General features: G+C 42.1%; 1 protein-coding gene across 2 annotated transcripts in view; it reads right to left on the reverse strand.

Moving 5' to 3' along the window:
- Window positions 1–13,178, reverse strand: part of cnksr3 (cnksr family member 3) — a 50,082-nt gene extending 36,904 nt beyond the window's left edge. The window contains exon 1 of one of the 2 annotated variants that reach the window (XM_078276932.1): window positions 12,925–13,157. In XM_078276932.1, coding sequence (XP_078133058.1) covers window positions 12,925–12,976 — 52 coding nt within the window. In that variant the 5' untranslated portion in view covers window positions 12,977–13,157. Of the gene's footprint in view, window positions 1–12,924 lie in introns of both variants that reach the window. The other variant, XM_078276933.1, reaches the window with a different exon arrangement.
- Window positions 13,179–15,300: the final 2,122 nt, after the last annotated feature.

The following is a 15,300-nucleotide window of genomic DNA, read 5'->3' on the forward strand; positions in this document are numbered from 1 at the left end:
TCAATTTTCATTAAAGGTGGAGTAACTAGTAAAGGAGATAGTGTCACGTAATTGTGAATTGAGCAAAGGGGGAGGCACAAGGGAGGACTGTGTGAATGCTTTTCAAAAGCCTGCACAGGATGAAACGCTTAGGAGGAATTTTATAGCTTCTTTGAACCATGTGGCAAATGTCCTCAAACCAGAGCAAGTGGGTGTGACTGTGTAGCAGAGGCACAGACACACAGTACCAATGTCAAATGCAATCACATTGCCAAAAAGCTGGACAAATATTCATTGCCCCTCCAGTTCATACAATTAGAAATTGAATATCTGTTATGGATTTAATGGACTGCTAGTCTGACAAAAAAAAAGGAACAATTTGAAGACATTACCTTGGGATCTGGGAAATTATGATAGACTATTTGGACAATGTTCTGACATTTTATAGACAATTTAGAATCAATTAATAAAAATGATATCAAGAATGGTCTGACAGTAGCATTGTACAAACTGTACAAAATTAAACTAATCAATCTGATTACATTCCATTATACAAGTTTTCACATATGGTTAAAAAAAGACATGTGTGAGGAAGAAGAGAGCATCTGAATGAAATCTGTCAAAGTCTGTGACCAACAAACAAACACAGAATAGGAGGTGACTGGCAAATGCCAATATCTGTGTCTCAGTATGGCACCTGCCGTTCACTGTGGGGTCTTTCTTACCACCCACCATCTCCCATTCAGTAAATGGTTATCAACGCAACAGTTTCAGTGTATAGATGGATACTCGTAGACACACACATTTCTGGACAGCTGGGAAAGCAAGAACCCCAGATTCTGCAGTCTGGATGCAACAAGTGCAACCAGATCTGTTGGAGGCCTTCGAGCTCTACAGCCTACTTAAAGGCTGTGTAAGCACACATTTTGGCAATGTAAACAACAGGACCCTTCCGCCTGCAAATGGCTGAGCTATTCTTGTCATAATCTCTAACAGTTCCCATGTGTACAGAAGCAAGAAAAACAGCAGATTGTGTTTTATATGGCCAAGTATGTGAGAGCTCAGGACCCATTGAGTTTGTGTGATGAAAAAGTCATTAGAACAGGTTTGTTCATGAAGTCTTATACAAGTTCATTGATCTATGGATCAATTGTGATCAACAATGCTTTCAGTGCAGCTTTTGGTTGCCAACTTTTCGTTCTCAGGGGTTTGATTACACCAGAAAAGAGCCAACAGTCTTTCACCTCCTACAGAAAGAAAAAAACTAGCTCCCTCCTCTTCACCTCCCCCATCTTTCAACCCCACCCTGTGCTCCCAGTGGGAGCTTCACCCTCCCTGTAAAACTAAAACACACACACACACACACACCCCCACTGGGCTGGCGAGTGGGAAAGCTACTGGGTGTAGAATAGCAAAGCCACTGTAACTCTGCTGTCTTTATTTGTCAGCCCGGCCTCCGAACCTGCAGGGAACGGTCAGGAATTTGACTCATTGTTCTCCGCTGAGCAGCTCCATTGTGGGAATTCACAGCACCCTGGCACAATGGTCTCTGGACGGACCAGGCCATGCTGTAATTAGAAAGAAAGAAAAAGCTACTGCTAAGCTATCCTCTAATGCATGACTTCACAGGAAAACAAAGCCTGTACACACACACACTGGGCTTCCAGTGGGAACTGGGGATAGGAGTTACACAATGGTGCTCTACATCTCTCCATCAAGCAGGTTGTGTCCTCATCTGAAAACAGTAATGTTACAGCTTTCTATCAGACTCTTCACTCCTAATCATCTTGTTTTATGGTTGCTTTGAATCAGTTGTTTTTCTAATAGTAGGGCAAAGTTATGCGTTATTGTGCCATGTTTCAAAAAACTGGCAGTTGTTTCCATGAAATTCCTGCAGCAACTGAAACTGCACTGGAGATAGGTTTGGATACTGACAATAAATATCTCTGACAGCTTAACAGGCTATGACCCATGTTTTAATCTTATCATTGCTTCCTCCAGCTAACAAAGAGTGTTTCACTTCATGTACCCTAATCTTAAAAACAGACAACTACAAAATGGCAGTGACATGTCCCGAGTGGGCTTCCTAAGTGAGAAAAAGCAGCTGAGGTTAGTCCCTGCAAAGCAGACAAAAGCAGCTCTGTCTCTTACAGGGTGATGGACGATGACTGATGAGAGAAAGGGAAGGGAGGGGAGGGGGGGGGGGTTCAGAGTTTGCGCTGCTGTCGTGGCCCTGGGCTCAGCTGATCCCCAATTCTAGCAGCACACAACCCCAATCAAATTGCTGGTACCCAGTCAGATTTCCAAGTTTGAGGGGGTTTTGGACCACTTAGTTAATATTGGTGAGGTGAGAGGTGACGTCTGGAGGCAAAGCAGATCAGAGGCGCACAGGGAGGTCATTAAAGGGTACTTTGGCTGTCACATGACCTGATACATGATGACTTCTGGTCATAAACAGATTAGGGAAGAGAGGAAAAACAAGGTAGAAACAGTAGAGGAAGAGATAAAGCAGACTGCTGCAGGCACAATATTGACTGTCTTTGCATACCTGCATCAACCAAAACGGTTGCTGCTTAAGCTAAGGGTGTGGGAAAAAAACAAAACTGGTTATCTGGGTCAATGAGTTTGCAACCTGATACATTATTTGGTTTTCTCTTGTCTTCCTGCCCATACAGTTTCTCACCATCAAACATGTGGCCTGTCATCTTTTGCCACCATTCACTAGGGCTGTAATGATATCTGTATTTGCTCGGTATGCCTCGGTCTGGTACACCCTGTGACCCAAACAATTACTGTCAAAATAGTCTATTAATGTCTACTTTCTGTATGAAACAGTTTTTTTTTTAACTGTATAGTTTTGACAGTGCACCAGTTGTTGACTATCAGCAGAAGCATGCTAGTCGGCGTTATAGAGGAGACACACCAACCCGATAATCGGCCGTCGGACCGTCTGGCGAGCTCGGTGACTCAAGTCTGTTCGGTGTGTCCCGTGCCGTCGTCCGGAGGAGCCGTCGGCCTTCATTTTGGCCGACCCAACATGTTCAGTTGGGAGACAGGGCAGTCGGGACTTGCCCGGAAATGGCGAGCGGATGAGCCGCTCAAAATCTGACGAAAATCTTTTAAACGGACCTTTGTCAAACTGAAATGAAGACAGATTCAGCAACTGCATGGCCTATTTCTCGCTTAAAATGTTTTGTTTTGGTGAACTATTTTAGTACAATATGAGATTGTATTCTGAACAAGCCGCCATGACAGTCTGGCTGTGAATTTCCGGAGAAAAAAGAACCACGTGACGCGTTCGTCCAATCAGCTGCTGGTTTTCATTTTCTGGGAAACAATCGGACTGTTAATGGAAACAATACAGAGCAGCTATGGAGACGTATTACGTTTCGCGCACGCGCAGAGCGTATGCTCAAGTCGGCATCTTTTCGGTGTGTTCTGAGGCACTTTTTGGACCTCGGGGACCTGACTGATCAGTCCGACTGCCTTTTCTGCCGACGGTCGGACGTCTTTTTGGTGTGTCAGCACCTTTAGCCAGCTCAATGTAGCCAGCCGGTCAGGCTGGCGATCAGATCACCTATCTGCGATCTCAAGTAACCACGATTGGACAATTTGAAAATGTTAGCGATGGCCCAAGACAATAAAAGCATTACATTACAGACATTTGTGATATTTTGGTTTTGTATCATCTTCATGTAGTTGTGATTTGCATACTTATAATTGGTGGTAAACACAGACATACTTGATTTATTCATGGGTACATCAGGATTCAAGGACAGGTTGCTGCATGTAAACAGTTTCCTGAATATGACATGAGTCAGTGTCAGTGATAGTGTGTGCAGGTCAGCAACCCAATGCTTACGTGTAGGACAGGGGCAGGGGTTGGAGCAATAACCTCTCCGGCCAACATAAACACATCACTCTCCAGCCAGTCGGCCGCCTGGCCACGCTGCAGCTCGTTACCACTAGCATAAACACCCACTAAAGAAAGCACCACACCCACCCGCCACAATCTTTCGTCTTTCCTGGCCCCTCCAATGTTCATATTGTCGTGGTTTCGCTTGTTGACATCTATCCCGAGATAGTCAGTCTTTGGGTCTTGAAAGTGCACAGTACAATAGAGACTGCCATTTTTGAAATCTGGGAATGGTCTTGCGTTTTCCAGTTTTAATCACAATAGGTGTTAAATTAGAAAGCAATAAGGACACTGACTCTGTGTGGCCTGAGAGTCGCAACTAAAATGGGATGTGGCATAACAGATTGCGCTGTTTGTGTGTCTACAGAATTTCTAAAACACTCACTCTGCTACAACCTATACACCATTTCCCTAAGATGAAAACTATAATTAAAGACCGTCGTTCTTTACAAAGAGACAGAGATGGAGGGAAGGAGGCCAAAAAGGTGTGGGGGGGTGGGGGACCAAAAGGCAGAGACAGAAAAAGACAAGAAAAAACAAAACAGAAAATGACCACTTTTGAGAGTAGACATCCCCTATCAAAGTCCCCTATCGAAGTCATAGCCTGTGAGACACAAACATGTCAGAAAAAAACACAGGGAACTCAATTTAGTTCTTTTATCCCCATCACATGTATGGATTATGATCAGGGTGGCACTACACCCTGATTACAGAGCAATTTACCAGCACCATAATAGCTGCCTATGGAAAACCACAATTAAGATGAACAAGGTTGGGTGGAAGAAATGCGCCCCACTCGTTTAGTTTGCCATGGGAATAGTGTGCTAGCACTGCATGTGGGCATATTTTCTTGCAGAGCCAAACTTAACTTTGCATCTATTGTGCTATTATGTTGTATGATAATGCTTTTATTTGGCTTTTATGAAACAGAAAGATATGACAGACAGAAACAAGCCGTTAATTAAAGATAGCTTCATATCGCCCCTATGGCTGAGTGTAGTACATTCCTAATGTGGATCCCTATAAGCATCTTTGGATAAGAACCTGCTAATTGCCATAAATCTCCCAGAGGGTGAATCCCCCCTCAAATCTTGTTAAAAAGCCTGGCTGAAAAAGTAGAAAGAAAGTCCACTGTCAAGCCAAGCACAGGATTTACTCGATTAAATCTCTAACCCTGGGACAGTGGAGGTCGGGTCCTCAGCCTGGCCTGTCCCACACGCACATCTTTCTACCCAGGCTAAACCCGGAGCACTTCGCTGGTGCAGCGCAAAGTGCTACTGGTGGTCACCCCCTCAGTCATAATGGTTGCCAACAAAAAGCCAAAGCATTGGCTGGACCTGTAAATAAAATGAAGGTTACTATAGTAACAGGGGAAGTGGTTGGGGGGGATGATGGGGCGAATGAAGGAAGTTAGAAGAGGCTGAAGTGGAGAGAGAGAGAGAGAGAGAGAGAGAGAGAGAGAGAGAGAGAGAGAGAGAGAGAGAGAGAGAGAGAGAACAATCCAAGGATTTATAGCTGGCTTGTGTTCAGGTCAGGGGAGGAGGAGCGAGGTCAAAAAGATTGAGAGCATCATTAGTCCATCTACCCTCTGTGTCAAAGACGAATAAATAAAAACAACAAAAAGACAAACTCCATTCAAAACACAAATCAACAAAGTCAGCTTTCCCACAAAAATTCCCAATGACTAATTTTGTCTTAATAAGACAAAAAGGAGCGAATATAACGAAGAATTATGCAATGTAAGACATCACTGGGCAGCCTACAGGCCGTGTGCAGCTGATCCCGTTCTCCCTGCTGCGAGGGGGGCCGGTGAGTCATCTTCAGTGAAAGGTAACACACACACACACACACACACACACACACACACACACACACACACACACACACACACACACACACACACACACACACACCTCCTGTTGTGGATCTCCCTCACAGCCATGACATGTTAAGAAAGGGACAGTCATGTTTCTATAAATGATAAATGTATTGTTGACTGGAAAGGGTACCACATACAAACAGATGAAATGCAGGTGAGAGGGTTTTCCCAGGTGTCTGCACCATTTTAAACAAAAAGGACGGAACAACAGACTCTCCTGTCTCCTGCCACCACACCCTGCTTAAACAAATTCAAACCCCACATGTTGCTCTTCTATCGTTTGTACAACTTATTGAATTGAAATCAAGGGAAGAAAACGGTTTTGTTTGAAACTTTCTAACTTTCGGCATCGAGTCAAGATTAGCGGAGATATGACGTGACCTTTGTCAAGTTCCAGCCTTCGTCAGAAACTTAGGTTTTCAAGTTCAGTAGGTTGAGAGATTTCACAACAAATTCCAATTTGACAAAGCATGTCAGGGTGGATCTATCACAGCTGACCTGTATCCTGATAAGTTAGCTTCCTGATAAAGTTAGCTTCCTGTTAGACGCGTTGCCTGTTGGAAGAGCATACAAGAATAAACACCTGTGATGGGGAAGTCTTGTCATTCAAAGAGATCCTTTGAATGACAGTATGAATGACTTCACTGCCGGCTCCCTTGGGGACTTTCAAGCAAAACAAACTGAAAACAGAAGCTTGGCACAATTGTGTCCTCTTATCAGCTGTTTGATCTTTCCATAATAGAGTAATATACACCTTAGTGTGCTGTAGACCTGCATGAAAAACAAAAATAACCACAAAGAAAGTACGGGGCTTCCCTTTAATCATCCAGGTGTTTTTTTTGTTCCCTGGTTAAAAGTTAAAACAAACACTTTCATCCATCCAGGGTGCCATGGAGCCATGCTGACAGTGGGCCTCAAGGCTCATCAATGCACCATCAATGCTGTGAAAACACAGACTAACCCATTACAGCTGCCTTATCTATCAGCACTCTATAATGTAACAAGTAAACAAGAGAGTTGGGGACAGCATTTGACAACAAATTGAAAAAAAAATTTGACATTTCAAAACAAAAGCATGGAGATCTACAAACCACGATAGCCTCCATGCAATAATTAGTAATTAGTATTGCATAGAGGTTATGATGTTACATACCAACAACGCTATTGTGCAAATACAAACATTGGAATGCAAAATGAAAGACAGTAGATTGTCTTAAAGTTTAACCATAAGATTGTATTTCCTACAGGGACGGCAAATTTATACAGCTGGACAAGAATTCATTCAGTCTCTGTGGAGGACTGGGAAAATATGGACTAGTCTGAACATGTTCCGAACAAGCTCCGATCTGGCATCCGCCCAAGTGCCCAGCTAACCCCTTTAACAGTTCATAAAACTACAGATCACTTCATAATCATAATGACATTACACTCCATTACAGAGTAAGCTGGTGGCAGGATGAAAGAGCTTTGTGTGTATTTGGTCAGTGAGGGGTACCATCAACTCGACTAAGTTCAGCATTTTAAATCCGTTAAGAGCAACTGGTGGCCCCAAATGCAACAAAGGACATGTGTGACCTGTTTTGACAACTCATTCGCAGAGCTGCTGGTTTGGTTTGGTAGGGGAAAAAAAACGCAGTTGACTCCATTCCTCTCATGTTCTGTGGTTATTTGAGCATAAATGCATTAGCGGTGCTTTGACAGCAATACCAACACAGCCATTTACGTCCTTTTTCCTTCTCTGCACGAGTTTGAATCATCAAACAATCACAGATCTGATGTGGTAGCAAATTAAGACTTTAATATATCTTTAAAAAGACTGAAATCACTGTGAGAGTGAGCCTTGAGGCAATGACACGCAATACACCAGTGAGTGTGGGCAGGCGCACATATTCCTGCACGAGAGGTCAGTCAGCGTGTGACCCGTATTTGCACTTGCACCCGCTGTGTCACCTCAGGTTGGAGCTTTTATTCCCATGCCTTAAGCATGGCACTACACCAGCCAATGCTCTTAGGGAAGAGCAGGGCCAAATAGCTTGCAGGTCCTGCTAAGCTGAGATCATCTGGGAGATTTGCAATGCACATTTTAGATTTGAATGAAAATAGAGATGGTCCGATGACATTTTTTGCTTCCCGATACCGATTCTGATACCTGAACTTGCGTATCGGCCGATACCGAGTACCGATCCGATACCAGTGTGTCATATATTTTATTATGTTTTAACAACTGTATACTACTATCTCTGTATGGATGATATGGTGTATAACAGCTGTATACTACTATCCCTTTATGGATGATATTATGTGTAACAGCTGTATACTACTATCCCTGTATGGATGATATGATGTAGAACAGCTGTATACTACTATCTCTGTATGGATGATATGATGTATAACAGCTGTATACTACTATCTCTGTATGGATGATATGATGTATAACAGCTGTATACTACTATCTCTGTATGGATGATATGATGTATAACAGCTGTATACTACTATCCCTGTATGGATGTGATATGATTTCTTTGTTGTCGGTCTGGCTCAGGTTAAACTCTTTGTGAAACATGAACGCCCCAGAACTTTCTTTTATTCTACAGTTTGACCGTCAGTTATAACAGAAAAATAACATAAATAAACTACTTTAACGTAGATTTTCTTTAGGGCTTTATTACGTGGTATCGGATCGGTGCATTAACTCCAGTACTTCCCGATACCAGTGTTTTAGGCAGTATTGGAGCCGATACAGAACATCTCTAAATGAAAAGCAAACTCGTAGAGCCCAGGTTGGCAGGCATACGGGGTGACACTTGGTCTTCCTCGCCTGGCACTGAGAGAACCGTTGGCTATACATGCAAATACAAACTGATGTTGGTTTCCTGATAACAAAGCATCACCCCTGTTAAGTGCTGTACACAATGATGCACTGTCTTTAAGTTGATGAAAACACAGACTCTTGTTTTGTCTTTGTCTCCTCATCGCTAGATTAGAACAATGACATTAACTATTGATGATTTCTCTAGAAGTCCCCATATGTTAAAGCTCCTGAGGCTCTAAGGCTGGGACACCAGGCCATGTGAGAAACAGGCCGCGGCAGGGTCGAAACGAAACCACAGCAATCCCTTTCAGTCAGCTCTCCCCAGGGGGCATCCTCTTACAGCACTTCCACTGAACTCTAAAGGCCGTTTTCTATGGAAAGGTAACATCTGCCCATCAATGGAACACAATGGGTCGATTTAAAAGCTAAATGGCTGGATAACTGGAAACTGATAAATGACAAAGAAAGGAGTTCCAACTAAGGGATGTCAGATTGACTTTCAATTAAATAAATGATTTGAATTTGTCACTTCCTTGTATATGTGAGGCCACTAGAAGGAGCATGCAGATTTCCGCGGTTTTTAAAGCCAACGTTCAGATTATTTTTAAGACCTGTCCTCTGTGATGCATACACACCGCCTACAGAATAAGGGTTGCTAAAACGGATTAATGATGCCTGTGGAGGCTATCCAAACATAGAACTCCACTTGTCCGATAGCACCGGTACTAAAACAGAGGCAGTGGATGCCTTAATAAGGGTGAGGTGTCTGCACAACGTCTGTTCACACTCCAGTTTAGGAAGTTTCTCTTTTAGCCAGATAAGGATCATGGACCATTATTGCCCACACCTCACTATCATCTCTATTGATAAGGCTGCTGAAGGTACCCATCAGTGGAATCGTTTAGCATACGCGGACTCGGACACAATGCTTTTATTTTTCCAAGCACCCACTTGGTCAAAGACAAAAGCGCATTCAGCACATGTTTGCCACCTCTCTGACAAGCTAATTGCCTCCTTCGCACTTTGGTGTTATTTGAGAGGCAGGATACAGCCACCCACACTCTTGCTACTACTCTTATGTTTCCATCCACATGACATCAATCGTGCTGCGTGACGTGGTGAAGCAACACATGTTCAACCTTTATCTGACCATTCACATCAGACTTCTGGTTATGTGGAACGTTCACACACAAGACACGACACATCTGGAACTGTAGCTCCATACACATCACTGATAAGCTAATAGAGCCAGGCCTTGTATAGATGTGTGCCAAACAGGGCTGTTGGGTCTGAAGATGAGATGTGGGCCACTAGATCAGCAGGACTTCTTGCTCAAAATAAACCCACCACTAAAATCCCCATGACTAAGCTATGTCCAGATACAGGGCTTTGAAATGTGATTAGCCAGTATTTAAGTATAGAAAATGCTGGAGGATATCCAGCATATACTGAACTGTAGAGTCTGGACTGTAGAGTTCAAGAACTGGATCAAAGCCACTCAGTCAGACAGTAGTTGTGCAGGTTTGCAGGTTTGGGATGCCTTGTTCAAACTTGGCAGTCTTACCCCAGTAACTACAAGGTGGACACGTGCGGAGAAATACAATGTAAGTGTGTTTGGTAAATTAGAAACTATTCAGTCGGGTTGAGGCTAAATATGTCCACGACAGTGCCAGCCGTTTACAGCTAAAGCATTGGCCATGTGGATTCTGTCCTATATTTAGAGAATGACTCACAGCATATGACTTAAACTTTTGACTTTGTGAACATGGGTATATGGGTCACTGTATTAATGTCACTGGATATAGTTATTCAAATCTAACTCAATTTTAAGTGTCATACACAATCCCAAAATGTAATTAATTCGCGGATTAAAAAACGTAGTCCTGTGACATCTATGCTGTCATTAGAGGTGCATGTTTCCCCCAAGGCAAGCAGTCCCACACATGACATATGGAATACCTATCACACGACACCACAGGTCCAGCTGGAAGATCAGAGCTTGTGGTGAAAGAAATGTGCTTCAGGGCAACTCCAGTTCCCAGACAAAAAAACAAGTGTTTAAAATGAAAGAACCAAACGTCCTTTCACTGGCAGTAAACATCCACCAACCACCGCTTGATCTCCTTGAACAATGCAAGTAATTAACAACAGCCTCAATACACACAAATCCCCAGTCCTACTGAGGAAAACAACCTGAGGCAAATGAGAGCAAAGGTCGTCCTACAGTACTTTCTGGGAGTTTAATTTTTTTTGTCTTATACAGGCGCAACAACTCTTAAAACACCCGTGTTTGCGATTGGTGTTAACAGGTCAACGTGAGGCCATGACCCTGCTCTCGACATGCGTTTTACTTTGGTGTGATGCTGCTTATCTTTGGTATGAAATGGATTACACAAGTAGTTTTCATCAACATCAGTGGTTACATGCTATGTTGTGGCTGTGTACTGTACAGCGGTCACTGACGAGTCGACAACACAAGGTCTTTTCTCTTCAATGAACGCTGTTGGCGACTTCTGGCCTTGGACACCAAGATGTTAAAACACGATTGTGGAGCACAAGCTGATACAAACGAACATGAATTAAGACTTGACTGACCCGGCAGCTGGAAGTCAGACAAATCAGTGAACTGTGAGGTGGTTTCAATAATGACAAGCGGTGCTGACCGCTTAAAGGCAGATCCAATTTCTTTCAAAGTAATTGTAGTCTACACCCACCGACAATGCCTCCACATGGACCACAACGAAGAAAGTTACATTTTGGAATGTACAGACAACACCGCAGTGACCACTTTTGATGAAGTTAAATTCATTACAACCCTGTTTAACAATGAGAGAATGACCTGATACTGACCCATCACTTGGTATGATATATAAGTTGACCCTGCGTTTAACACCCCATGTTCATGCACTGGGCTTGTATCTGAATGGGATATACAGTATGAAATATTACCATAAATGGTCTGCTGTCATTTCAGTAAGCTCACTTCTACCATGTTTGTAAGGATCTGAAAATACACTGGTTAAGACCTACAGAGACAACTGCTGAGTCAGATTGGCAGGAGCCTGACAGCAACGGGGCCTGACTGACAGCAATGGGGCCTGTGTAGACAACTAATCCCCCATCCATGCATGCCCTGGCCGAGGCTCTTTTCACTGAACACACTGACACTAACCCCTCCACAATCCCCTTTAGCTACCAACTATAGATGATCACTGGCAGGCATGCCTCAATCAGCAGATACTGCCCTACAACACCGTCATAGTTCCAAATCATGACAAAAGAGCTTACCCTGAGATACAAATTATGAGAATAAAGCAAAGGCAAACATCTTTGTTCCACCACCGGCCATATTAACAGCCCATTACTCCTTTTAATATATAATACACACTTTTTGTGTTTGGGACGATAGATTTCCATCCATACTTCACATACCATTTGGTGTCCCTCACTAACATACCTATGCTGTGACTGAACTCAGATTCAAAGCGTACTGTCTGATGTCATACGCATAGCAAGCACTCTTCTTAGCTCTTTAAACAGGTATGGCTTATATGGAGTGTCAGATTCTAAAAAGAACAAAACAGAGGTCTGGTTGCAAAGTAATTAATGGAGTTACATTCATTTTTACTTTCTCAAAGAGAGCAAGCGACACCAGGGCACTGATTTCAAAACTGAGGTCAACATTAAAACGAGTAACATTGCTTACTGGTTACACATAGCCTAAGTATTACTTAAACAATGAGAACAACGAATGAGTGTATCTAGACTGTGACTGTGTTCACGTCATCCTAACTAGTTCAACAGACAACAAAACCGGTTTTAGATTCGAGACCCTGAGGCAAAACACTGCCAGATTAGAGTCTGTGGTCTAAAATGTTACTGACATCGGGATTTGTGACATAGAGATGTTTGGAAACCAGTGCAATTAGTGACTGAATCAAACACTTCTTTATCTCCAATAGTGTTTAAGTCAATTAAGGTGAATGCTTCTCACCAAGAGCAAAAGGGGAACACATAACTCGATTCAAACGTTCCAATGAACAGCAATTTATCAGACGTATTAATATTGGACGGACTATAGGGCTAGCATAAGTGAAATAGCTCATCTTGCTAACATCACATGCAACACATGCAACGTTAAGAGAGTAAAATAAAATGCAGTCCCACTGTTAAGCGCTTCGGTGGAGGTATGTTGTCACCGTCAAACAGGAGCAGTTTCAACGAAACTACTCGAGATAACCGAGGAGCGACCAAGAGGTAAGAGACAAAGAACAATTTGGTATTGTTTCTGTCAAGAAAATGCAAATTAACGTTACACACGAAGTGTTCCAGACTTACCTCTCATCCAGTCGACAACTTGCTTTGGCGTCCACTTCGTTATAGGCTCCATGTCTTCTTTAACACAATTACAGAGACAAAAATGTGCCCAAGTTTGGCGACGAGGTTCTACAATAAAAAAATTTAAAAAAAAAAAAATCCTGTCACATTCTTCGCAACAGGTCGGTGCTGTTCGTCTGTGTGTACGTACAGCCACTAAACAACTCTGTTCAAGCGTGAGTGGAGGCTGGATGAAATCCCCCACAGCTCCTCACCGCCCGGTCTGGGATCAATGCTGCATTCAAGTGCTACCGAGAATACTGGGAAAAGTTACAATTTGATTGCAAAATAACGACCAAGCAAGCCCTAAAAAAGGTTGCGTTTCTCAGCCACATATAAACTGGAACAATATTATAGATTATGTTGTTTTCATTGTATTTATATTTAAATAATTATGTATTGATGTGTTGTTGTTTTTTTTTTTACAACTGTGCGTACATATCGAAAATAATTTTATCACGATGTATTTCCTTCTTTTTTCGTCAAAGTAAGTCTTTTTCGATCGATTTACCAATGTTATATCTATTTCTGAACAAAACCACTTCACCACCGTCTAGTATCAACGTTATTATAGGCCTACGTCCATGAGTATTACCACTTCGTTCGGGACATGGAGAACGGAGTTTACGGAGATCATCTGAATGTAGTGTATGATGTCGGAAGTTTCTCATCGCCCTCATTTGAAACTGGAGGCCTATAGGTGCACATATTAAGCTGTGTATCAAACACATAATGTATTAAGAGAACAGACAGCGGTTTATAATTTCTTGCTCCTGAAAAACTATCCAAGAATACAGATTATACCCTGATTCTGTCAACATCATTTAAATGGCGGATGGTGGATCACAGGTACCCTAGTGCATAATTTTGTTCAATGTGCATTACAAATTATTTGTCTATATTCTTTATTAATGGAAAAAAACACTAAAAACGCATAACTGACACGACATAAGTCATTAGTGTGCTATTAGCGTCTTCTTTTTTCAGTAAGCAGTCACCAAAAAATAATATGTAAGAAAATCTTCCATACATCAGAAGAAGCGTGGACGTTTTCTATACAACTGACTGACTCATGGCTGCTCTCTGTTGGTAACTTGCACCATTGCAAGTCATGTAGCAGGCTGCCTTACAATTTCACAGCCACCCCAAAGACCCAGTTAGAAAGATACTCTTGTCTTTTTTTTCCTTTTTTTATTTCAGTGATTGAAATTTCTGAACTCTAAGATGACACTGCTGCATTGTTAAAACGGAGAAATGTATAGCCTACATTGGACCAAACATCATCTTATTTCCTTGCTCTAGGCTGATATGGTGATATATCATAACATGATATAGGCCATTAGTGAGAGCAACTGGTTTACTGTGTGGCAACAGCTAACTACTACACAAACTATTAGAAAGCATATCAGGTAGAGTAAGAATTATGGAAATATCAAAATAAAAAAGGACCTTCTTCAGTTGAAAAATGAAGGTTGATTTTAATGTATATTTATTTCATACAAGTGTTAAAACTCCAGCATGTTTACTGCCTTTTGTGCCATATGTATGTGCCTTCCTTAAGAGGATTTGTAAAGTTAGTAGTTTTACAATTGTGGCTTGTGTTTCCTGGTTTATTGTTTTCTAACACTCTGAAACACACCTTCCATGGGCAAGTCCCGGCCCTTCCTATCACTCCATTACTGTACAGCTGGAAGCTGTTGCATAGGCTAGCCTACTCTGCACTGTAATCAGCTGCAGATTAAAGCTTGGCTGTTATTAAACCTAGGCACGCATCAATTTGCAATTAGAAAAAGAAATACTGGATGCACCAATACAGTGCTATACAACAACTACTACTCTTCTTTCTCCTTGTTCCAGCATGCATGGTTTCCTTGCTGGTTGGACTAAGCCAAGACGTTTTGAATAGTTCTTTAGATTAAAGTTAAAAATATTTTCTTCACTGTAGTTTAACCGAGTAATTGTGGTGATTACTGACAGGTAGAATGCCTGAGGTAAGCTTTTATAGAAAACACAAAAGAAGTGAGGATGAGTGTGATTAGCACATTATAAGGCAAGAAGAAAATGGATCTCTATAAAGCACTCCAGGTCACGGAAGCTTTACCACTGTATTTAAAGACAGTTTTCCCAACTTTCTGGAAACTACAGTGCTGCTCATAAGTATTCATACCCATGTTAAAGTTGACTAAAAAGAGGAATAAAAAATAGCCCCACATCATCACCATACTGCTAACTGTGATAAGATCCATATCAATGCAAATCAAACCAGCTATTAGACTAACTGAAATAAAACCATGCCAATCTCTAGGTATGGTGAAGGGTATGTGATGATGTGGGGCT

Source organism: Sander vitreus, chromosome 20 (genome assembly GCF_031162955.1).
Source record: "Sander vitreus isolate 19-12246 chromosome 20, sanVit1, whole genome shotgun sequence".
Classification (NCBI taxonomy): Eukaryota; Metazoa; Chordata; class Actinopteri; order Perciformes; family Percidae; genus Sander; species Sander vitreus.